The sequence below is a fragment of the Pleurodeles waltl genome, chromosome 4_2 (assembly GCF_031143425.1).
Source record: "Pleurodeles waltl isolate 20211129_DDA chromosome 4_2, aPleWal1.hap1.20221129, whole genome shotgun sequence".
Taxonomy (NCBI): domain Eukaryota; kingdom Metazoa; phylum Chordata; class Amphibia; order Caudata; family Salamandridae; genus Pleurodeles; species Pleurodeles waltl.
The window spans coordinates 335733030-335759330 of record NC_090443.1 but is presented as its reverse complement, the minus strand read 5'-3'; the positions used below and the strand labels follow the sequence as shown (position 1 = coordinate 335759330).

Here is a 26301-nt window from a genome sequence, read left to right as displayed (position 1 = left end):
ACCACAAATCACCTATTTGTTGATCCCCCAAATCGTGCTTCCCAGCTTTTGAAGCCTGCATCTGTCTCCAATACAAAATTTGGTGCATAACCAAAAATTGCTCTCCTGTTCCATGCATCCATATTGTTCAACCACCAATTCAACTGTTCCTTTGGTTCTGTGCCCAATATTAAATTGTCTCCATACCAGAGACCCTTCTGTAAAGCATATCTCTTATCTCTCTGAAGCACCCGGTAATGTAAGGGATCCGTACAAATTGCCTGGGTAGAAGAAGAAAGAAGACCTCACATACGAGCTAAATCCCTCCAAGTTAACTCATCTTTCCATAACACCTGAGAAATGTCCTTCTTTATCATCTTTCTCTTTCTTACTGTTAATTGCAGAAACACATTTATAGAATCTATCTGGAAACACAAAAACTCTAACTTTTGAGATAGTGATAATATGGCCTCCTCCTTGGTTATTAAAAAACCTAAATCCTCCAGGAGATTATTTGCTAAAACCAGCTGTCTCTTCAATTCCTCTAAATTCGGTGACATTATCTAAACTGTTGTCCAAATACACAATTAACCAGACTCCTTTCTCCCTAAAAAAAAGCTATCACTGCTCTCATCACCTTGGTGAAACACCAAGGTACTGAAGACAATCTGAATGGAAGGCAGTGAAACTGACATAGCCGTTTTCTCCACCCGAATTGAAGAAATGTCTGACTTTCTGCGTTCATGGGAATAGTAAAATAAGCATGGTTTAGGTCTAACTCGACAAAACAATGGTTTTTCAGTTACTAATCCCTCAACGAATGAATTCATTCCATCTTGAATTCTGCCACCACAGGGGCTGTTACCCAATATGAGGACCGAAAGTCCTACTCACCTCTCTAAGGTTTATGACTGGTCTCCATCCTTTTTCCTTTTTCTTTACTAAAAAGATATTGCTCACACACCTTCTCTCCCTTTCTGATATTTCCTTGATTGCCCCTTTCTGTAGCATTTACTCTATTTCTGAATCCACAAGTAGTCATTGTTTCTCTGAGAAATTGAGCTCCCTTGGCTCCTATTTTTGATGCAGAATTTGTAGAAAATAAATTTCAAAACCTTATACCATTTTCAGAACCCAAGGAGCTTGAGTTATATTTCTCCAATTTGCTACAAATTCCTTTAAACAACCTCCCACTCTTCCTTTAGAAAAAACAATAGTAGTCTCCATATTCACCTTGGGATCCTGAGTAATTCTGACCTTGCCCACGCAAGACTCTTCCTCTGCAAAACCTTCCCCCTCTACCTCTACTTGGGTAAAAGTTCTGAAGGGCTTGGAAAATTCTGCAATATCCTTTGTATTGCTGATTATGCTGGGACTTTTGAAACCCCCGGCCAGTGGACATTCCCCTTCTAATAGCCTACCAAAAACACCACTACCAAAAACTTTCTTCATATTAAGCTGGACTTTGACTAGGGCTGTAAAAGTTGACACATATATGCCCAAACTCCTAACCTGACGCTCACCAAATAAAAGGCCTTTTGGTTCTTCACTTGGCTCCTTCTCAGCCAAATCACCGAAATTCGGGCTTATTCTCATAAGAACTGCCTTGCTTCTGTCAACAAACCAGCATTAGCATTACCCAACAGGATAATGGCTCTTTGACTCCAACCACACAAGAGTTGCAGTGTTATTAAGGGGAGCTGTCTCTGCCGTATCTAAGATCCTTGCTATGTGACACAAAACGTCAAGTAATTTACCCTGGCTCTGTTTGAGCAAACACTCGAGCCCCTTCCGAGGAGGGTCACTTCCCAGCCTAAATGGAAAATAAATCAACTCTGGATCTAAACTAGGAGTACAACACACTTTCTCCTCAGTCACTGGCCTGGAACACTCAGCTCTCAACACTCTTCTTATTTCTTTTTCTAAAGGCTTCCTTAACCATTGTTTAATGAATTTACTGACGTGTTCCAAAGGCCACCATTCAAGACTCCTAGGATGCCTAACATCATAAGGAGAAAATATCTCCTCTCCTTGGGAGTTCTTCATTATCATTTTACTCGAAGTTCCTTCTTCCAAAAGTGTCTCAGCACTAAACTCATCATCTTGATCCAAATCCAATATATATTCATCAAAATCTTTTTCATTGACTGTCATATCATCATGACTCATTCTCACTTCTCCAAACTCATCATCCTGAATGTCGCTCAGGACACCTTTCTTTTTGTGCCGCTAAAGACACCTCTTTTTATGATGAAGTTTAATCCATTTTTCTTTTTTTAGTAATTACATTACTCTCAATACGTTTTGTTTTCCGCAAAAGTTTGCCCCTTTTCTTACCTCTGTTTCTGTCTTCTTCAGACAAGGAATAAAACTCTTCCCCAGAAGTAATATCTTTCCTTTTTCTATCATTCATTAATTTATCCAAAGTCTCTTTAACTTGAGACTGCATCTCATTATAGATCAGTCGTCTAATTATTTCCTTAGTCACGTTACCACTAGATGAATGAGAAATATTCTCCTGTTCTGAATCCACCTCCCTATAACTCTGAAACAAATCTTCCCTTCCTGACAGAAAAAAAATTAAAACACTCCTACTACAACTCTCCTTCCTACTATCAATCACCAGAAATTGTACATAGAATAAATCTTATCAAGAAACAATGTATTTGTAAAATTAGTTAATAACAATTTTTTTAAAAAATCACAATGACATAGGATTAATTTCAACTCATGATAGGTAGCCCAAACTACAATGGCAGTGAAATACTTGTGAGACTTGTGAGTTAAAGTCCTTTTAATGGTCCTGCTCTGCCCGTGATGCAGCACACCAGGGAGAGTGCTGAACCAGCTTGACAAGGGAAGAGAGCGCGCTTACCCACAAGAGAGCTGATGCCTGAAGCAGCGTGGCTTACGTGCTCAAGCTGAAGGATCAGGGAAAAAACACACGCTCGACAGATGCTCACGTCGACCAAGTCGATGTGCCCAATCGGAGTGGCCCTCTCTACGATAATTAAAAAAATGGCTACAAAAAACAGTCTTCCTACATAATGCATGTATATTCTTATAAAATATGCTGCTTAAGTAACACGTAAGCATTAAAACATCTTTTAAAGCATACTGAAATAAACACCATTCAATACTCGTAATAATTGTAAACTCATACTTATTAAAACACAGCAATAAAAGCTTATGGAAATTAGAAGCTCCTTCAACTTAAACTGCCAGATCAAAGTTTAACATATCCAACAGAAGTACTTATCGCCATGAGGAGCAGCTTTAAAGAGAAAGAGTTCTGAGAAGGGACTATTTATATTCCACTGAGTTCTGATTCTAGATTGTTTATATTCTAATGTTGGGGTGCTGCAGGAGTGGCAATAAAATAATTAATCCATAATGGTAGCCTCCAGTTTTGTATTTAAATCTTTGATGCAAAGCAGGAGGTACAAAGAGATACCTTTCTAGTGGGTGAATTGCGCAAACGTGAAATCATAAAACCTTGTCTCCATTCTGGATTCCCCGCTTAATTAAATTGTGTCTTCATAGGGAAATATTTGATTTCACCATGCCTTTTTTCTTCATTATTGCATACAACAGCACATTAGAAAAAGTGAGCTCCAGGTGTGCGCTGTACAAAAACGTTTCATGTTTAGTTTAATAGATAATATTGCTACTCGATGTATAATAAGAATATAGACTACATGTACGGTACACATAACAGCTGACTTGCCTCTTTATTTGTCAAATGCCATTGTTTTTGGAAGTGGGTGGGACAGCAAATTTTTATTAGTTCATTTTAAAAACTATCACTTATAATCTAATGTATTAAAATGAAGCACTCCTGCATGTTAAAGAAAACACTTTTTCAATTTTGAAGAGTTGACCATATTTTTATATGATATTTGTTACACGATTTACATTTCAAACATTTTCATAGGTTGTCAGAGCCAAGCCACATACTTGGCTTGGCTCTTTCTATTAATTTGTACGTCGAAGTGGGCACTGAGCCGCTGATGCTCTGTAATGTCAGAAACACTTTAAGTGTGGCAGCAGGTGCTCTGGCAACCATATCACCAACAGTTACAGTTTTTCAAACGCGTGAAGAGTATCTTTAACAAGTTCTCTCTCTCTATTTTTGCCAGAGGTGTGGGTAAGGGCAGTCTCTTCTTCACCTTCAGATGCAAACAATTCCCAGATGTATATTTTCCTGCCGCGTGAGTATACCTCAAAAGGAACTGGAAGTAACTTTATCGTACCCAGTAGCGGCAAGATTTGTTTAATATAGCTCCACTTTCTGTCCTTCAATCTAAATCTACCCCATTTCCCCACCCCGTGCCAACCATCTCGCCTCTTTCGTACACTTTGTCTTCCACTCTTTATTAACTAACCAAAGCTTTTACTCTGCCTCAATAGTCTCTGCTCCTAATTTACTTCCCTATTGCATTTCGGTGCACCCTGATTTCACCACTCTCTTGTGCCCACCCACAGATGGAGAGGGGCGCATTATGCTGAAGTTGACCTGGATGGTAAAACAGTGGAATTGAATCTCGAAGAAACAAATGGACAGGAGGACTACGACAGGCTCCGGCCCCTCATCTATCCCTACATGGTGGGTTACTACTTTCTGTGCATAATGTACTTCAGAGCAGGCAGTCTTCAGGGGCTTAGGTGGAAATAGTTTATGTTTTGACACATGATTACACTCAAGTGGCCGAATCATTGCTGCTGTAGTACAGCATTGGCCCACCGGCCCTTCCTTGTGATGTGACACTGACTCGCACGCACACTCTGACCCCACGCTGGAGGTCGTGAGCAAAATAATAGAGAATAGGAGACCCCGCTCATGCAGTATCCGTGGACAGTACAAAATATTCTACTAAGAACACAGAGGCAAGGATTATGCTTTCTCTATCTGTACTAATCCACAAACTACAGCCAATCAAAAACAGTAAAAACAAACTACATTTCCTAAAAGGCTTTGAACCATGTCCCTATAGTGCACCCATCATATATACTTCCCATATATAAAACAGAGAGACAACATCTTGATTGCCTCTGTCTTTGCAAATAAACAGTCTTATATGCTCCAAACAAAGTCCAAAAACCAACGGGAACTGAGCCATATGATCAGGAATCTGGAGTAACAGAACTTCTCAGAACAGCCGAGGCTAAATGGTGCCATCAGCAAAAGGGCTTCCCACAAGCCATCATTCTTGTATTGAATCAGAACCTGCAAAGATACGAAATATGAGTCCAATCCCTTTGGCAACGAAAAAAGGGAAACAAAGGAACAAAAAAGGTCGGGCAATATATTACAGAAAAAAAATATTGAATCAAACCACAAAATCAACAAAGATGACATCACAGATTACTTGTCCCACGGGGGGGATAATACTCACCTCAGTGTCCTTAATAGAAACTAAAATTCTTTTTGCAAATGCTAGAAAATGTTCTATTCTATGTCAGAGCTGGAGTCTTCTGATTATGCTGGTTCAAAGCTGACCTATAACAGCAGAAGAAGCACGCACAACAGGTTTAGAATCGAATACAAAAGCTTTAGATGCCATAGCGCCACAAGTAGAATGAGCTCAATATATAGCGACATTAGTACCAGTTTATGCCGTGACCCAATAGAACCAATGAGCAAGGGTCACTGCTGAGACTAGTTTAAACATTTTTTGAAGAGAAAGGAGCAAAGGACCTAATGGATCTGTTCGGCAAGGTAAAGTGCAATCTTCATAACCTTTTAAGCATTTAGCTACACATAATTTCTCATTATGAGTAAAAGCTGGATAATCAACAGATCTTGATATGGTCATAGTTCTCTTGGATATAACAAAAGAAACACCTTCAGGTGAGAATAACCTACCTGCTAAATCCAGAGCTTTAACATCCGAAACTCTCAGACAGGATACTAAGCAAAGGAGCATGGTTAATTTAGCTGAAAGTTGCTTCATGGATAAATTCACATTATGTGGCCAGGTGTCAAGAAGGATCAGTACACAATTTACATCCCAAAGCTGAGCATATCTAGGCTTCGGCAGATTAGCGACTGTAATACCTTTGAGTAGTTTGCACACTAAAGGATGCATACCAACTGGTTTGCCATCAATGTGTTCAAGACCTGCTGATAAACGTGATCAAAAATGATTTACTGACCTGTAACATAATGCTGAATCTGCACATTCAGAAAGGAAGTTCAATATCTTTTTCATTATCCACCTTCCTTTGATGGCACAAGCCCACCCACTTCTTCCAAGCCAAACAGTATTGTTAGTAGGTAGATGGAGCCCAAGCCTGTTGTATAAAAGCGGCAGCTGACCATGAAATGCTGTAGATTTTCCCAAGTCTCCCGATATTTTCCAGGCCATCAGAACCAGTTGGCTTGAAGAAGAAGAGGATGCGGTGAGACCACTGGATCTACTAGCAGAAGCGAAAAAACTGGAAGAAAGAAGAGGTGATGAGACAGAAAATTCCAGAAGGGCCGTAAACCACAGCTCAGTCTTCCACACAGGAGTGACCAGAACAATTGTCGTCAACTGTCTCCTGACTTGTGCTGCAACTCTAGTAGTCATGGCGAATGGGGGAAAAGCATAATTCACCTGCTTGAAGCAATCTTATAGGAGGGCATCCATCAGCAAGGTGGCTGGATCCGGTCTCCTGCTGTAAAACTTGCTCAATTGACAATTCAGTCTGGATGGAAAGAGATCCACTTGAAATGGACCAAATGATTGAAGAGTTGCCTGGGTAAACTTGAGGATGGTCCTTCCAGTTGCTGTAGTCCACCAGAAACATGGAGTTCCAGTCCGCCACAATGCCAAGATTGTAATCTTCTGTTGGAGGCAGAAGTGCCAAAACTCTTTTGCGATGTTTGCAAGGAAACGTAACGTGATTTCTCCCAGACAGTTGGTGTACCTGTCCGTGAATACATTTTCCATCTGAAGGAGGATGCTGCAGTTGCGTTTCTTGAGTGAACGGAAAAGTTTACTGTCCATGATAGATGCATGAGAAGACATTCCTTCTCTTGTGCTATCCATATCATGTTGTCTAGATTGAAGATCATCCTTACACACATTTCCCTGTGACGTTCAGCCACTGGTTTGAGGAGTTTTATGAACGCCCAAGGAGCTGAAGAAGGGGAGACAAAGATATTTGAACCATTTGCTCCACCACTGGAACTGAAGAAATTTCCGATGTGGAGGAAAAATGGGAACCTTCAGATAGGCATCTTTGAGATCCAGACGCACCATCCAATCGTTCCCTAGAAGCAAGTCTCGAAGCAAATGAATACCTTCCATTTTGAAATGGTGGTATATCACCTACTGGTTGAATTGTCTGAGATTGAAAACAAGCCTCTGACCCCCACCTTTTTCTGAACCAGAAAGACATTGCTGGAAAAACCTCAAGGATGTGAACTCGCAGGAGCAATAGCCTGTTTCATCCTAAGTTCTTGAATTTCTGTGTCTATAAAATTCATGTCTTGTATAGAAAATGGAGAGGAAAGGAACAAGTGGCGAGGAGCGGGACCAGTGAAAGTTCCATGTGATAACGTTGTTCAATTTCCAGCAACCAAACATCTGAAGATATCTTTGCCAAATTTTTAACAAAATGACATAGCCTGCCCCCCCCCAACGGAATGCAAGAACAAAAGATGATTTACCTGTGGATTTGATGTTGAAGGCCTCTCCTCCTCTGTTGATGCCCTTGTTGTAGCGTCGTCTGAAGCCTCTAGATCTTGAGGGGAAGAAACCTGCTTGCAAGGTATCTATAGCCTTGTTAAGGACTTTGAGGGTTAAAGCGGCTGACCAGTCGTCTTCAACCACGGCCAGACCACCCAAAAAAGGGGTTAAAGTCCTTCTTTAAAAACATCTTCGCTTTGTCTAAAGAGGAGAAAGTGTTCACAAATTTGCCAACGTCTTTGACAAAATGGTCACCAAATAATTTTCCATTGGCTAGCGGGCCAGCTTCTGATGTGGCTAGTTCCACCAGTTTAGGGTCAATTTGCATGAGCACTGATTTACGACATTCTGAAGTCAAGGCACAGTTCTGATTACCAAGCAGACAAACAGCTCGTGGAGCCCACCCCACCAGGATCTCCAGATTGATTGGGGTGCCTATATCTTAGGCATTACTTATGAGTGTCTGTTTTTGTTTATATATCACAATAGGTAAATATTATCTTAACTATTTATCTACAAACATTTCACTATTGAAATATTGAGGAAAGATAAAAAATAATGTTATAAAAGTACACAAATAAATTAACTTCAAATACTGCAATGCTTGAAAGTCTGTGTTTATATGATACAATTTTAAATCTCAATATATTATATTTCTTACACAGATATTCCTTTACTATGTAATCACATACCAGTGTATTTATTAGTTTATTCCTACTGTACAAGACAAAAAATAATAGGTACAAAAATAATTAAAAGAATAACAAAATCACTCTCTCCAATGAATTACTCTGTTTCACCCTGTACCTCTATCAATCTATCCTCTATCTCCACTTTCTGACCCATCCCAAACCTCATTCTACTACTATGATCTCCAAAATAACCCTTCCTAGACTCTTCCCTCCTCTACCCCTCCTGGCTTGACACAAAATGTCAGTTTTCAACTATGATCTCTCAAACAGCCGTACTTAATTCACTCTTATGTATTTCTCCTTTGACTCATCCCAAGCCTCATTTTACTACTATGATCTCCCTAATCCCTTTCTACAGACTCTTCCCTCCTCCATCTCTCCTTTACTCATTCCAAAGCTAATCTTAATACAATGATCTCCCAATTAACACTTTCTGGGTTCTTCCCTCTGCTATCACTCCATCATTCTATTCAGTCCAACTAACAGGTTAACATGCCCTCCGCTCAAATTAACTCATACCTCCCTATACTAATACTATACTCATATTTCTCTTTACTAATCCACCACTAATTCTTTTGGGTTCCAGAGTAGCATGCTACTCACTGAAAAGTGCTTTGACTCCTTGTCAGGTGTAGTAAGCGCTATATAAATACAATTCCAATTAAGGGCCAGTTCTAGGATTTTCGCTAATGGTCCACATACACCACTAATTTATCTTGACATGCACAAAGCTCTCTGTCAGTGCCTTTCTTTGGATCTTTTGCATATTTCTTCAGGAAAGTCAGCATGCTAAGGTCAATATCTGGGTTTGCACCATTTTGTTTGGGAGGTCTGGCTGGAGCATTCCGCTGTCAATCTGGAGCAAACTTCTTTTTCAAAGCTTTTGCAGATATGCATCTGCATATATTCTGCCACCACAGGGGCTGGGACCCAATGGGAGGACCTAGAGTGTACAATATCATCAAGGTCAAAATTGAATGGGTCTGAGAGGGAGAATGGGAAGAACCTGGACGGGAGGAGGAAGAGTGCTTCCTCTTCTTCTTGGGGGGAGGTTTACTACTATCTGACATAGAGGAGGATGAGGAGTTGGTGTCAGAGTCGGAGGATGAATCCTGGATGTGGGCCTTGTAGCCTAGATCCAGGGGTTCATAATCAAACGTCCTTAAGAGAGAAGTTCGCTCTCACAACCAAATAAATTCCCAGAGGGAAGCAAGGGCCCACAGGAGGTAAAAAGTAGCCCAACAATAATTATTGCAGCCATATGCAGCCCAGTAAGACTGCTAAGCTGTCCGTCAAGGGAGCTCAAGGAGGTAAATAGTCCAACAGTTCCAAAAAACATTAATATTAAACTTGTGATTATTGGAAAACAGATACTTATCTTGACTGCGAAGCAGCAAAGAAAGAGGCAGTCAAGATGGTGACTCTGTTTTATATATGGAAAGTGTATGTGATCGGTGCACTTTAGGGGCGTGGTTCAAAGCCTTTTGGGAAATGTAGTCTGTTTTTACTGTTTTTTGATTGGCTGATGTTTGTGGAGTAATAAGATAGAGAAAGCATAATCAGAAGTCTTTGGTCCTGATATAGAATTGAACAGCCTCACTCGTCTCTGGTATAATATGCAGCTTGCTGCTGCTTAGTGCTGCGGCACTACAACTGCTATCTCATCCCTTTTTCACATCAGTTGTTACTTTTTGAAAGATAGCAATGCTGCAAGAAACTACCTTGACCCAATGGACTGCAAAGGAATTACACAAGACACAACATTATTTTTACCCCTCATAGATCTTAATTGATGAGGGATCATTAACACCCCCCATCATAGCTCAAAAGAGTGTGCTCCGCTGAGCTACCCATGCATCATGTCTATGTAGGTTTTTGATTTTTCCCCTCTGCACGCATGCCAAACACACATGCACTGAGGGCCTCTGTGAAATGGTTTTCTTCCAAGAACAGGGCAGCAGGAGTACCAATCTTTAATGAGCGTGCCTACTGTCATCTCATCTCATTGGTGAGAACTGGCAGTGGTGGCACCAACTGGTTTTAGTGAAAGGAAAAGTTCATCCTACTAGTTGCCTTCAGTAGCTCAGTAGCTGCGTGACCTGCAGGCCACTTTTCAAGACATAATTCTGCCAGTTCCTTTCAACCAGGTCCTTCACTCCATTCTATGGGATGTACTTGGCACAGGTACATGTGTTTTGTATGAATGAGATAGAGTGGGCATGCAGCAATCATACATGGTTCTTTCTTCTTGCTGTGTGTAGTAGGAACCCATTTTGGGATACCTATATCTGTATAGCTTTCAAGATAGAGGTCTAGTATGAACCTTCAGACAGGGATGTGAATTTGCTGAAAACTAGTGACCATTGCTGAACTGTTATGTAGTGACAAGGCTTATACAGTGCTTATTTTGTAGAAAAATAAGTGCCAGGGCTCTCATCATGAGGCCACTAAAGCTTGCACAGCCCATTGCACCTGCCATGCTGCCAATGATAGTAATAACACAACTAACCATCACACTCCTACAACCATTACAGTTCAGACTATTGCAGGCCCCCAAAGCTATAAGAATGGCTTGGGGGGAAGGTAATAGTCATAAATTAGCCAGAAGTTGCCGCCTTGTGGCAACCTCATCAGCGCCGTTGATGACAATTCAGTGGCAGTGCGAGCATCGGAAACCACTAGCTCAGATTAGGTATTAGGCTCATATGAAGGAAGTGTAGAGGGAAGAAGAGCCTTTTCTTCCCTAGACCTGTGCTGTAGACTGAGTTGTGTAATTGTCATTATGGGAAGGCCCCTTCTCCTTCTGATTTTATCTTTGTTTATCAGAGATATGTGACTGAGCAGCATGTGTGACCCAGTGGGTAGTTATAGTTAGGGCCTAGTTTCCATAGGAAAAGCCTTTTTTGTTTTTCCTTTAACTTTGGCGCCGTTTGACGAATCTTTGCGAAATTTTCAAAACTAGTTTGCCACTGAATTCAGGTGCTGTCTTGAAAGTTTTGCCCCCTGCACATCAACCGGGGGTTGAGAAAAAGGAGGAGTCCCAAAATGCTTTTTCCAATGCAGTTTCCATAGGAATTTGTTAGACATGACTACAGCCCGAACCGCTGGACGGAAATACACTAAATTTGGCAGAAAGGTAGCTTTTGGTACAGAAACAGAAAGCGCCCTTTTTGTTATTTCGTGTGAATCCATTCTGTAGTTTTTGAGATATTGAAGGAAAAAGAAGCTTGCATACCTGGGTGGAGCAATAGCATAGATTTCATGGTGAGATCTGATTGGCTGTCAGCACTTCAACCAGGAAGTGTTGGCAGCCATATCGGGACCAATATACATGATAGCACCCCACTAAAATGAATTATAGTGAATGGCAGGTTTTGAGGCTTACACAAAAAGGTGAACGTCTAAAAGGTGATTAAATCATTTATTGATGGTACCATAATAATTTTAGGAATTTTGGTGTGTTCTGAGGTGATTTTACCCTGTGAAAAAGCCTTCTGCATGGATTTCATGAATCATGTTTGAGAGAAAACTGTTTCCTCATGATTTTCCCCTAGAGGTTATGGGAGGTGTTCCAGAAGCTAAAATGAGAGCACATTTGTTTGTAAATTCACACTATCTTTCTCAGCCATATAAGACATTCTCAGTAAAACATGTACTTCCAACAGAAGCCACCTGTCAGTTGATTCCCTTGTGCTCTACTGCGGCATCCCAGAGTGTTCTAAAGAACAACTAGAGCCCTAACATTTGTACTTATGACAAAAGTGTGGCACACTTGAAGCCATCTTGATGGTAAAACTTAAAACATTTATTTTAGAAAGGAACAAAATGAGGGGGGTTCATTTTGTCATATAAATTATGGTTAGTGCTGTAGAAAAACAAATAGGGCACACTTTAAGTGAGTTCTCAAATATCTTTCTCTTCTATTTCATTCACACATTCTGACATGCAGACTAAAACATGCACTTTCAACACCAGCAACAGTCAGTGAGTTAATTCCCTGGTGATCAGCAGCCTTACTACAGTGTTCTAATGAGCAACTGGAGTACTAACATTCTGAATTTATGCCAAAAGTGTGGCACATCTGAAAGCCACCTTGATGCAATTGAAGTGGAAAACTGAAATCATTTTCCAGTGAGGATACTGCAGTAAATGAGGAACTAGGGAGCTTCATAACAAATAATTCTCCCACGATGGCTCCAGGAAAAAAGAGCCCAGATGTAACACAAACCTCACCCAAATGAAGCCCAAGTATAGCCCAAAGTATTCAGCAGACACGTTATTCCATCACAACGGTGGCCGATATCCCGTCTGCCAAAAAGTAAATCCCATTATGTTCTTTGGGATATAGATTTTGGCGGACGCGATATCCATCACCATTGTGACAGAGAAACCAGTTCATTGAGTTCCATATTGGAACCTTCATATTTTAGTTTTTTTGCAGTTTTATATAGCGCAGGACTGACTCAAAGGAATTGGAGTGCTTTACATGAGCATCAGTTACATTACACAAGGACACATTCATTTTGGTTTCAGGCATGGGAAGGTTAAGTGATTTTCCCAGAATCACAGGATGTACAGCGGACGACAAAGCTCGAACCTGGTTCCCCAGTTGCAAAGTCTGTAGCTGTGGCCGTAACACCACATCCTCTCCCCTAAGTGTAACATATAATCATGATATCAACTGGATACAAAAACATAAGTAGAAAGAGGGGGCAGTGGTGGGTCCATGGAACATGGTGGGCAAAAAGGAGAGAGCTGGGGCATACACACAGACATCAGAGGGCAGGTGGAAAAAAAAGGGCAGCAAGGTAAGCACAGAGGCTAAGTAGGAGGCCACTGATGGGGCATAGAATTGGGTAAAGGAGGGCATGAGGAGTGGGCAGGTACATCAAGCTAAATGGAGGGCAGTGGCAGCACATCAGACCATGCAAGACAGGAGGGAGGGAGATAGTACATAGACTCGGACAACAGAGGGTAGAGAGGAGGTGGAGGGGGCAGCAAGCTAACTGTTCAGGGCAGGTAGGAAGGGCAGTGGCAGAACAACAGCCACATGGCTGTAATGAGAGAGTAGGGGCATGGACTTGCACGGCAAGGAGGAGTGGGTGCAGGTGCAGCAAGTTTGGGTGGGAGCAGCACCATGCCAGGCCAGGCCCTGCATCCAAGCCCCCCCACCATGCATTGTGATGGCATCTTAAAGTTAAAAAAACCCATAGAAATTGACTGAAAAAATTAAAGGTTACAGAGACGCTATAGTTAGGTTCTGATTTTATATGCACAAAACCATAGAAATTCAGCTGCTATAGTGAGTTATTTCAAGTAACTATAACTCATGCCCTAAGGTAACTATAACATGTGCCCTCTTCATGCACTGCTAATTACCCCAGATATTACAACACTTATGACATCTTCTATGTCATCATTGATAATATCACTGTAACATTTGCAGTAAAATTATTTATGAGAAAACTGTGCTTAGAGAGGGCGTAAGTTGTAGTTACCTTAGGCAGGCCTCCAAAATTCTATTGGCCCACTTGCACTTGCTATAGGTCGAGCTATTTTTAGGACCTACTCGCCTCTTCTGGCAGTTGACAAAGAACAGGTGTTCTGTTCATTAGAAAAGTGCAGGTGCAATAAAGAAGCCTTAAATCTTGTGATCTTGTCACATTAGCTCCATGTTCAGAGACAAAGGTCAAAAGTCAGTTTGTCTTATTATTAATTTTCACAGTTTATTGTTAATACACTATAAAGCTTTATCATGAAAGCTGCAAGTTAGTGGAATGGTTTTAGGACATTTCTTGGAAATTTACCATCTTTAAATGGTAGTGTGCTGCCACATCTTGCTTATGTAATATATTTATTAAAAGTGAGTGATTAAATAGAAATACTCCTGCCCTGTTGGCAGTGCTATTAGTAAACTAAGAGGCAAGTCATGGATCATATGTCCCTATATGTGAACTAGAGTCTTATTATACATGAAGCAAATATTTAGTTTATTTAATCAAACAAAAGAGGTTTTTTGTACAGCAGAAATGCTAAGCTCACGCATTTGAAGTTTACTCATATTTGACAATGAAGAAAAAAGCAAGACTTTAAAATAAAATATTTGCCTAGGATCACACTATTGAGATCCATTTACGGGTCAAGTACATTACAGTTAGGCTGACTAGATTTTTCAAGTTACTCGACCTGCAGGTCTAGGTACCTTTTTATAATTTTTCGAGGCCTGCCTTAGGGCACAAGTTATAGTTACTTGAAATAACTCAGGTAGGTCAGCTACTTTAAGGCCAATAAGTTATCCCACCACACAATAGCATATGGTTTCACAAACTGCCCCCCCCCAGTCCTCATCTGGGACTTTATGCATACTTAGGGCTACCTCTTAGTCTGCAAATCACTTATCTATGTCATCCCCTACCACATAGCTAGCCTCAAGGTATTAGTTGCTACCATCATCCTCACTGGACTCAAGAGCCCTCTTGGCTCTCATTTTCAGGTCTCACTGGCTTTTCTTTTGGGCCAGCTAGGCCTTCTTTTTCTTCAAGGCCAGAGTCAATTTCTTCTTATCCAGCGCCATATCTGCTGCTAATTTCTTCTCAGCAATAACAATTAATAAACTCTAGAAGGATGGATTATGATCAATTCAGACAGCAATTATACCTTAATTATTATTGGAACTATAGCAATTATTTCAAAATATTTTAATCCACATTCATACTACAGTCTAACCATAACAAGAAACAAAGTCAACACATCATGCTTCACTGCCCTGTTGAAACAAACATTGGAAAGGAAACATAGAGAAATCTAAATCAAACCAATAAACCCTACATATCACATGAATACAACTAGAAGACATACACACTAGGCCTTATATAAACAATATTAAAAAACCACACCTTCTCAGCAGTCAGCTTTCTCTCCATCAAGAGTAATTTAGCCAGCCTCAACTTCGTGTTCCTTTTTGCCCGTCTGTCCTCCATCTTTGATTAAGGCAAACTGTGGACTGATACACTGCCCTGGGCACTTCAGGTGAAGTTGACTATTGAGACACACACTACTCTGGCACTACAGCATCCTCAATGTCATCTTCAATTTCTTTTTCCATTTTCTCCTCCTCTTGCTCCTGTGAGGTGGATTGCAACAACCATACTCCCTCCCGACCTCTGAGGTAAATCTTGGAGACCTCCTTTTTGGATTCATTGCCCAGCCATAGCCCTCTCTCATGGACATTCTCCCCAGATTTGCCATTCTGAGGCTTTCAGTGCTGCTTAGATCCACTTCTATAGTCAATTTAACAAACAAATAAGGTTGATTTTGATGTCGGATTGCGAAAAGCATTTTTGATTTTGACTTAAATTACTGAGTGGTACTGCAAAACCTAAGTCATGGTCAGCAATGTAAGAAATTGAATATTAAGGAACAATCACAACCCGCTGAACATCAGTGTTCAGGACCATAGAGATAAACAGTTTTAATTGTTCTAATCTGAGCCCAGTAATTCCTTTCTTGCCCTAGGCTATGTGAAATAGTCCCAGTAGAGAGACAGAAAGTGAAATATTCATAAGGTGATAACTGGATGGTGAATCCCAAGACCAAATTTAAGTGTAAGAATAAAGGAAGAAAGAGGTGTCATATGGGCCACATCACAAGTACTCTAAAGGGAAACCCTGTTAGTATAAATCAAAGGACAGAAAAGGGAAGAAGAACTAAACACAAGGAAATGCTTTTATTTGTGGTTGGAAGTGAATAACTCTGAGCCGTAAAGGGAGGAGGAAAAGATGACATGTAACTGCATCATATTTACCCAAATCCCTTTGATTGCTGATGCTGCACATAGCAATTTGTCTCTCATTTTCCTCTCCTGATCTTTCTATACAGGATGTTCTCCTCATCTGTTTTGCTCTGGATTGCCCTACCTCATTTGAAAATGTAAGTGCGAAGGTAAGTGTTGCACTCAAGCAAAGTAACAGGTTATGTGTCATATATAGGTACACCATCTGCTCCCTACTAATTTATGGCAGTCAATGGTAACAGGTATCCTCTGCTCTGCATTTAATATGATGAAATTCGTGGTACTAGTGCTGACCTCAGCAGAACTGAGAAATACTAGTACAATCTTGTTAATGCTTGCACTTTACTGTAGTGATTTATGGACCACAGAGAATAAATCCCACTGCCTCAGGGTGTTATACGGTTCCTATTATGACAATAGGGCTGATTATTAGGACAGAACTGCGGACTGTGGGAGACTTAGTCCGTCCACACTGTCAGAAACTGTTGGCCCAGTTCCTAGCTCAAGGTGCCTAACCTAAACCCCAGATCAACTGGGCTGGAAGGTGATTTGGGCAACCTGAAGATGACACTCTGGGGGTCATTCTGACCCTGGCGGTCGGAGACCGCCAGGGTGAAAAAGACCAAAGCACCGGCAACAGGCTGGCGGTGCTTTTGTGTCCCATTCCGACCGCGGCGGTAATGCCGCGGTCAGACCGCCGGGGCTGGCGGTTTCCCGCCATTTCTGCCCCGGCGGCTATAATCCGCCAGGGCAGCGCTGCTTGCAGCGCTGCCCTGGGGATTATGACCCCCTTACCGCCAGCCTGTTTCTGGCGGTTTTCACCGCCAGGAAGAGGCTGGCGGTAAGGGGTGTCTTGGGGACCCTGGGGGCCCCTGCACTGCCCATGCCACTGGCATGGGCAGTGCAGGGGCCCACTAACAGGGCCCAGGCCTGCTTTTCACTGTCTGCATGGCAGACAGTGAAAAGCGCGACGGGTGCAACTGCACCCGTCGCATGGCCGCAACACCGCCGGCTCCATTAGGAGCCGGCTCCTGTGTTGCGGCCTCATTCCCGCTGGGCCGGCGGGCGCTAACATGGTTAGCGCCGGCCGGCCCAGCGGGAATGTTGCAATAGGGGCAGCGTTAGCTACCGCCGCCCGCCAAGGTTGGAATCACCCCCTCTGACTCCCTAGGGAAGTTGTGAAAACAGATCTTACCCTTTTGTTGTATTACTCGTGCATGCCAAAGGGAGACACAAAAGAGGAACAAGATATGTTTTCAAAACATTTATTGAAACAATTGAAATCTAGCGTAAAGTGAGTGAGCTGCGATAATTAGGAAGATGAAACAAAGCAAAGTAATCAGCGTTATCAACATGATCAAGAAAGTAAACAACCATGGTGAATGTGATTCTAGATGTTCTTGAGGTTCAAGAAGTTCATACCCTACCTAACCCTAAGACTATACTCAAGAGCACCTCGGGTATACCGTTCTGCCTGGCCTGATCTAAGGGTTTAGTCTCAGCCCCATACCTGAGGATAGGAGTTTGCCAACAATGTAAATGGTAATCCTTTTGGGGCTGGTAGATTAGCGCCAGCTGAACAGCATGTCAAACCACATTTGTCGAGGACAGTTGTGGCTGATATGCCTTATGGTCCTCCCGGGTCGGTTCTTCACTTATATAATAAAATTATACTGTATTAGAAACACAGTCCTGATGTAATGCTGTGTCTAGGTGTTAGAAGCTGTCGCCTGAATGGGCAACACAAACTAGTATATTGTGTACATTGTTCTTAGCCTTGAACTGAAACTGTTGATTGCAAGCCATGCAAAGGCTAACTAAACAAGCAGCATATTGCATGTTCTCTATATTCCTAGAATACAAGCAAGCTGATAAAAATATGTAAAAAGTCATTGATAAAAGTAGCCTTACTAAGATGAATAAAATATTAAATATAAAATGTAGCTAAATAAAACTAAAACAGGAGGAATCAACATGGGTCCAATAGGTCCTCAAGACAAGGGGTGCTTATGCAGGGGAGGGGCTGGATCTGTAACAAGCATTGGCAAAGCCAATAGGTCTCGCCTATGTGAGCCATTTTGTACAGCAACCTATCTGCTATTCAGCATGACTAAAAGTGGTGTGGCATAGAGGAGAGGGCTTAGAGGAGAGTGGAGTAAAATGGCGCCAGTATGGAGTGGCATAGAGTAGAATGGATGGGAGTGGTGTAGAGTAGCATAGAGTGGAGTGGCATAGGGTAGAATTGTGTAAAGTAGAGTGGAGGGGCATACAGTAGAGTGACGTACAGTAGAATTGTGTAGAGTGGCATAGAGTAGAGTAGCGTTGAATATAGCAGAATGGTGTAGAGTAGAATGGCATAGATTAGAGTTGCATAGAGTGTAGTGCAGTAGTGTGGAGCGGCACAGAGTGGAGCAGAATAGAGTAGAGTGGAGTGCCATAGAATGGCTAAAGCAGGGTGCTGTAGAGTGGGGTGGCATAGAGTGGAGCGGCATAGAGTGGAGGGCATAGAGTGGCATGAAGTGGACTAGAGCGGCATGAAATAATGAGTGGTGTGGCATAGAGTGGCATATAGTGGAGTGCCATTGAGGTGGATTGTGTGGAGTGGAATAGAGTGGCATAGAGTGGAGTGGAATGCCATGGAGAAGTGTAGATAAGAGTGGTGTGGAGAGGCACAAAGTGGCGATGCGTAGAGCGGCATAGAATGGAGTGGCTTAAAGTGGAGTGGCGTAGAGTAATGTATAGTGGACTCGCATAGAATAGAGTGTGATGCCACGGACTACCGCGGCGTCCATTTTTCCGGCTGCGGTCGGGCCGACAGTCTGCGTTTCGGGTTACTGGAACTGCTGCAGGCCGTTTTCTGGTGCTCGTTTGGCGGTGCAGCCCAGGAGGCACATTTTCGTGCTCCGGGTCACTCTGGGGCCCCTGGCATCCTCCCTGACTTCCCTTCCCACTTACCTTACTTAGGTCCTTTTTCTTTTTCTTCTTTATTCTTCCTTCTTTGTGGTTGTCCATATTGTCTTGTTCTGTGGGGGTTGTCTTCCCAGCATGCCTTGTTCCTTTTCCTTTTCTACTTGGCTTTCTTTCTAATTTATTTCTATGTGGCTTTTCCCAATCCAAGAAGGTGTTGTGCGTTCTTTCTGTTTTGTCACTTCCTGTTTCATGGTATATAAGCACTGCAGTTCCCTCCTTCCTTGCGTTGCAAACACTTCCGTCCTGGTGGTGATCCTCGCTCCTGTTTCCAGTTTCTTCTCACTCCTGCATTTTTCCCTGCGGATTGATTTCTATTTTGTCTTTTTTATTGTTTTTCCTCCTTTTCAGGAGTTCCTGTGATAGAGGTCTTTCCCATTACTTGGGTGTTTCCTCTGGGACTCCATCTGCAGGGTACGGTCTGCCTTGGCAATTTTCTAGTCAGCAGCACCGTGACTACTAGAAGGGGTCACTCATATCTTGGCCAGTCCAGAATCAGTAAGAAACCAGGCGTCCCTCCAAGTACTGCAGCCTACAGCGGTAAGAGACGTGCAGACCGTAACAGATTGCGATGCCAAAAGAACCAGCGTTGTGTGAGAACCATGGAGGGACCACATGATGATGTCGTAGAGAATGCACAATCCATGCTTCAAACTGTGCAACAACAAGCCCAAGAATTACAACAACTTTGCGCTGAGAATACTGAACTACAGCAAGCCTTGACTTCTCGACCTATGGATATACCTTCTGTGTCTACCTCGCCACCACAATATTCTGGAGATCCTCATAAAATAAAGGAATTTCTTGACTCTTTGACAGTCTTCCTTGCCTTTAGACCCTTCCAATTTTCATCTGACAAAGGCAAGGTGGGTTATTTGATCAGTGCCTTGTCTGGCCCCACTCTAGCTTGGATGACCCCCTTGGTATCTGCTGAGGATCCTGTATTATCCAATTATCCTGCCTTTCTTAAAATCTTTAAACAGATGTTTGAACGACCCGGGCTGGAGGCTGCTGCTGAATAAGCATTATGCGATATACAGCAAGGCAATCAGAATTTATTGCAATACATAACCCCATTTAAACAGTTAGCAGCTGAGACCACTTGGGTGGAACACACTTTTGTAACCCTGTTTCGACGAGGACTTCAAAAGGAAATAAAGGATGAACTGGTGCATTCTACCAAATAAGAATCCCTGAAAGAACTGATGGATCAAGCATTGGACATAGAGTATTGGTTGCGGGAACGCAAGATGGAAAGGCAAAAGACTCAATTACAGTATCAGTCCGGACTACAGCCCGTCGTTCTGACAAAGTCCATCCTGAGGCGAATAAGTCTACAGAAGAACCAATGCAGATAGTCCTAGTCCGTGGTCCTTTATCTGAAACAGAAAGAGAAGATAGGCAACGACAAGGACTTTGGCTATCATTACAACCCTGCGGTCGGTGTTAAAGCAGCGGTAATACCGCCAACAGGCCGACGGAAAAAAAAATGGAATCACGACCATAGCGGAAACCGCCAACATAGGCAGTCACTTTAACACTCCGGCGCCACGGCGGTAGAAACAAACACCGCGGCGGTAACCGCCAACAGACAGGCAGAACACAAGGTTCCGCCCACTGTATTACAACACGCCTATCCGCCACCTTTCCCGGGGCAGAACCAACGCTATTAAAAGCACAGCGGAAACAGTACACAGAAGGGAAACCACTCACCTCTCGACACCCAACGAGGAACCAGGACACCATGGAGCCCGAACTACACGTCCTACCCATGCTGCTCTTCCTCCTTCTGTATCAGGAGCAGGACAGTCACCGTTGACGACCACGGTGAGTACTGCACCTACAACACAGGAGAGGGGGGATGGAAAAGAGAGTGACACACACACGCAACATGCAATACCCCACCGCCACCGCCACCCTCACCCACAAAACCATGCACACAAATACATGCAGCAACATTACATATACACCCCCACACCCTCTGGAAGAACGCAAGGACAAAAGAAAATGATTGTAACAAGTGTAATCAATAAAAATCAGATAGTGCAATTTCAAAAATCAGTATATACAAATATGTACACCAACTACACAAGTCCGGATAGTGCTCCAATCATTGTCCGTGGACCAGTGGTCCCAAAATGCATGGGCGAAGCCCACACAAGATACCTGACTCGAAATGGAGAGAACACTGCAGGGGCATCAGATCGAAATTAAACAGGCACCTCAGGGGGAGGGGGAGTGCGGGCACCTCAGCCGGATGAACGCACGACGCCACTGCTGCACGAGGGGGCTCCATGCCTATTGCTGTATCCTGAGGAGTGCAAAGCCACAGTCTCTCAAGACTTTCCAGAGGGTGGTTTGCCCACTGCTTTATCCTGGGGAGTGCAAAGCCACAGTCTCTCAAGTCTTTCCAGTGGGTGGTTTGCCCACTGCTCTATCCTGGGGAGTGCAAAGCCACAGTCTCTCAAGTCTTTCCAGTGGGTGGTTTGCCCACTGCTCTGTCCTGGGGAGTGCAAAGCCACAGTCTCTCAAGTCTTCCCAGTGGGTGGTTTGCCCAATGTTTTATCCTGGGGAGTGCAAAGCCACAGTCTCTCAAGTCTTTCCAGTGGGTGGTTTGCCCACTGCTGTATCCTGGGGAGTGCAAAGTCACAGTCTCTCAAGTCTTTCCAGTGGGTGGTTTGCCCACTGCTTTATCCTGGGGAGTGCAAAGCCACAGTCTCTCAAGTGGATAACAGTCTCCACTGGTTCTGGAGGGGGCTTGGTGCCCAGAGTGCTTCATCCTGCCAAGGACTGAGGTAGTGGATGTCAATCTTCACTGGTTCTGAAGGGGGCTTGGTGCCCAGAGTGCTTTATCCTGCCAAGGACTGAGGTAGTGGATGTCAATCTCCACTGGTTCTGGAGAGGGCTTTGTGCCCAGAGTGCTTCACATGCAGTGTGGCTGGTCCCATTACCTCACATGGGTGTGTGTGCCATGAGATTGCCTAGGAACAGGTAGCATGATACGCCATGGAGGCAGAGACATACCCCACCCTGCTGTGCCTTCGCCTGCCTCCTGCAGGTGCAAACAGTGATGAGAGTCATGCCTCATGGAAGCTGGGCAGGATCCAGGAAGTCTCCTCCAGCCTCGGACGGCTGACCACTGGGGATGATAGCCATGTCAGATGTGGTGGCACTGTCTGAGCACGTCGCAGGGCTGGTGGCGGTGCTTACGGCAGTGTCTGTGGCGGAGGTGCTGGCGGTGGTGCATGTGTCAGCACCTGTTGAGGGACACAGCAGGACGTCTCCTGCAGCCTCGGACGGCTGCCCACTGGGGATGATGCTGGGGACTGTTGCTGAGGCAGCAGACGTGCAGGTGGCGGTGCTGGTGGCGGTGCAGGTGGCGGTGCTGGTGGCGGTGCAGGTGGCGGTGTCCACCGTCGTACAGGTTGGTGTAGTGGTTGACAGAAGGGGTGACTCTAGTCCCTCAGTCGGAGCCACCACGCCCTGTACTGACCTGCTCTTCGGCTTGTGTCCCTTCCCCACCTTTGATGTTGCCGCAGGTGCCTTGCCACTGTCCCCTTTTGGTTTGGAGGAGCCCTTGGTGGCTGGTAGGTGCGGCTTCTCCCTCCGGGATGTGGGCACCTTCTTCACCTTGGCAGGTGGCAGAATGTCCTTGGCCTCGCTTGGCTGCACACTGGCAGCCCTGATGGGTGGCGCACTCAATGAGACTGCAGTTGCTGGCACCACTGTGCCTGGGGATTTGGTGGCTGAGGTGTTCGGCTGGGACCTGGAAAGCCTGGCCCTAGGGGAAAGCCGGTGGGGAGTGGAGGTGAAGGGAAGAGGTCAAAGTAGCCAGGAAAAGTTTTTTAGACACACTGGGACGGGAAGATGGAGGGGGTTTGGGAGTGGAGGAAGAGGTAGTGGTTGTAGTAGGTGTATGTTTGCTGAATTTGGGTGAAGGTGCATGGGACGGAGGCTGTTGTGAGGTGGATGGCTGTTGGGTGGGTGTGTGCCTGCGTTTGTGTACTTTGGGAGGAGGGCTCACAGACACACTGGGAGAGGACACTGGGGATGTGTGAATGGTAGTGGGGGTGGTGATTGCACGTGAGCGGTGTGTGGTGATGGGCGTGCTGGTGATGGAGGTAGTGGCTGAGGATGTAGGGCATGCAGGTGTGAGTGGAGACGAGACAGGGAGGGAGGAGGAGGAGGACGTGGAGGAGGAGGACACAGTGGAGGCAGTGGATGTTGCTCTGTCTGAATGGGGATGGTGCTTGTGTGAGTGTCTGTGGGATGTGTGGTGCTTATGTTTGCCATGTCCACTCTTGTGTGTTGATGAGTGTGCATGCTGGTCTGATGGTGTGCTTGGGATAGGCTGAGGTACAGGGGATTGTGTCTGGGTGGAGGAAGTTGGAGGCTGGACACAGGGACCATGGCTGCCATCAGTGCTGAGGCCAGAGCCTGAAATGCTCTCTGTTGGGCCGCCTGCCCAGAATGAATGCCCTCCAGATATGCATTTGTTTGTTGCCAATGCCTCTCAACACCCTGGATGGCATTCAAAATGGTAGATTGCCCAACAGTGAGTGCCACTGCTCCTCCGCCAGATGATGCTAATGCACGCAAGAACAGGGTGACAAAACAAAAAGGGGGGGAAAGCCAGAAGAAAGACATGTTCAGTGCATGCAACACCACTACCATTGGCAGCCACAACACACATGGAGTAGCCCTGTGCACTAAGCCATGCACTAACAGTTCTTAGGAAATTCACATGCCCATGGGGGATGATGCTTAAGCCCTATTGCTACACACCTGGAAGCTACAGGAGCCTGACTAGGTGTAGATGGCTATTACCAGTAGTGGGGTTGGGGTGCCACAGAGCCTGCCTAACAAGGGACCTAACCTACCAAGTTCACCCTGGCCTAGGGGAACCCACAGCCCACTTCCCCCAGCCTCCTCACTGAGGGCAGCAGGGCTGACTGGGGCAGGGGCTGAGCTGCCTGGGGCGAAGGAGTTGCCCACCCTCCTGGGTTAGCGGGCACGGGACACACGCTGAGGGGCTGCTGGGAGGGCGGTGCTGGTAGGGGGGTGGCGGCTCTACCTGTTGGTGCGGTGGGCACAGAGGAGCCCGCAACCGCAAGGGATCTCCCATCAGAGGAGGAGTCGCTGTCACTGTTGTATGCTCCTGTCCCCGTCGTGGAGCTCCCCTCGCCCTCCGTCCCACTGGTGGCTTCAGACTCCGTTGCTTCACCCTCCAGGGCCAAGTGGGTTGCAGCTCCCTCCTGCTCCGGTGCCACTGCTCCTCCGCCTGATGATGCTATTGCACACAAGAACAGGGAGACCACAAAAAGTGTGGGGGGAGACAGAAGAAAAACATGTTCAGTGCATGCAACACCACTACAGTTGGCAGACACAACACACATGGAGCAGCCCTCTGCACTACGCAATGCACTAACAGTTCCTAGAAATTTCACCTGACCATGGGGTACGAGGCCTAGGCCCAATTGCTGCACACCTGGAAGTCACAGGTGCCTGACTAGGTGTAGATGGCTCTTACCACTAGTGGGGTTGGGGTGCCACATAGCCTGCCTCACAAGGGACCTTGCCTACCAAGTACGCCCTGGCCTAGGGGAACCCACTGCCCGCCTCCCTCACCCAGACACCTCGTAATGCACGCAGAGTCAGCTGAATGAGAGTGTACTCACCCCCTTGTGGCTGCTGTGATGCCCTCAAGTGCCCATCCAACTCCGGATAGGCCACCGCCAAAATCCGGTACATCAGGGGGGTCATGGTGCGACAGGCACCCCTTCCACGTTGGGATGCCATCCCCAGCTGGGCCTCTGTCGTCTTCTTGCTCCAGCGGCACAGGTCCTCCCATCTTTTCCGACAGTGGGTGCTCTGTCTATGGTAGACCCCCAGGGTCCGGACATCCTTGGCGATGGCACGCCAAATACCCTTCTTCTGGTGGGTCCTGACCTAGAGGAAAAGTGAAGTTATAATGGATGTTACTATCCCGTACATTTCATCTCATGCATTGCTAAACACCTCCCACCCTGGGCCAGACATACGTACACACACACTATCCTGACATGCTGGCCTGTCCCCCTCCCCACCCTTTTCCATCCACGACACTCCATACAATCATGTGCCATCCACCATGCTCACAGTGTACTCACCTGTTTGTCTGGAGGTCCGTACAGTTGCGTGTACTGGAGGAGTACCCCATCCATCAGTTTCTCCAACTCCTCCGAAGTGAAGGCAGGGGCCCTTTCCCCGGACACTGTAGCCATCGTCGCTTCCAGACACAGGTCACAGCAGCACTTGCAGTGTAGGTCCTCTCCTGTTGAAGGTCAGGTAACAAGTGAGGGAACAGTTAGAAAATGGCGGCCACATCCGCGGTGGTGCGTACCGTCACCGCCGGCGTACATCGTCATTGGCTCCTGGGACCCATAGGGCCCAATGTTAACCAATGCTGAATTGCGCTGGGGTCTTCGACCGCCTACGGCAACGGTGTACTACGCCAGCGCAGTTACCTCATTTCCCCTTGTCTCACCTTACACGTCAGACAGCCGCCATTTCAGGGGGCCACATGGCAGGGGAAAAAACTGTGTCACACCTATTTAGGCCTAGAATACGGACAGATACCTTTTCCTTTTCTACTTGGCTTTCTTTCTCACTCATTTCTATGTGGCTTTTCCCAATCCAAGATGGTGTTGTACGTTCTTCCTGTTCTGTCACTTCCTGTTTCATGGTATATAAGCACTGCCGTTCCCTCCTTCCTTGCGTTGCAAACACTTCCGTCCTGGTGGTGATCCTCTCTCCTGTTTCCAGTTTCTTCTCGCGCCTGCATTTTTCCCTGCAGATTGATTTCTATTTTGACTTTTTCATTGTTTTCCTCTTTCTCAGGAGTTCCTGTGATAGAGGTTTTTCCCCATTACTTGGGTTTTTCCTCTGGGACTCCTTCTAGAGGGTTTGGTCTGCCTTGGCGATTTTCTAGTCAGCTGCACAGTGGCTACTAGAAGGGGTCGCTCTTATCTTGGCCAGTCCAAAATCAGTAAGAAACCAGGCGTCTCTCCAAGAACTGCAGCCTACAGCGATGAGAGATGTGCAGACCGTGACATAGAGTGGCATACAGTAGAGAGTCATGGCTTAGAGTGGCATGGCGTTGAGTGGCGTGGAGTAGTGAAAAGCGGCTTAGTGTAGAGTGGTGTGCAGTGTCATA

The 26301-nt window shown here is 45.0% G+C and overlaps 1 protein-coding gene across 1 annotated transcript in view; it reads left to right on the top strand.

Moving 5' to 3' along the window:
* LOC138293862 (ras-related C3 botulinum toxin substrate 1-like) overlaps positions 1-26301 on the top strand; it is a 65460-nt gene that overhangs the window by 27058 nt on the left and 12101 nt on the right. Inside the window, exons 2-4 of the mRNA XM_069233164.1 lie at positions 4119-4190; positions 4465-4585; positions 16226-16288. Coding sequence (XP_069089265.1) covers positions 4119-4190; positions 4465-4585; positions 16226-16288 — 256 coding nt within the window. The remainder of the gene's footprint in view (positions 1-4118; positions 4191-4464; positions 4586-16225; positions 16289-26301) is intronic.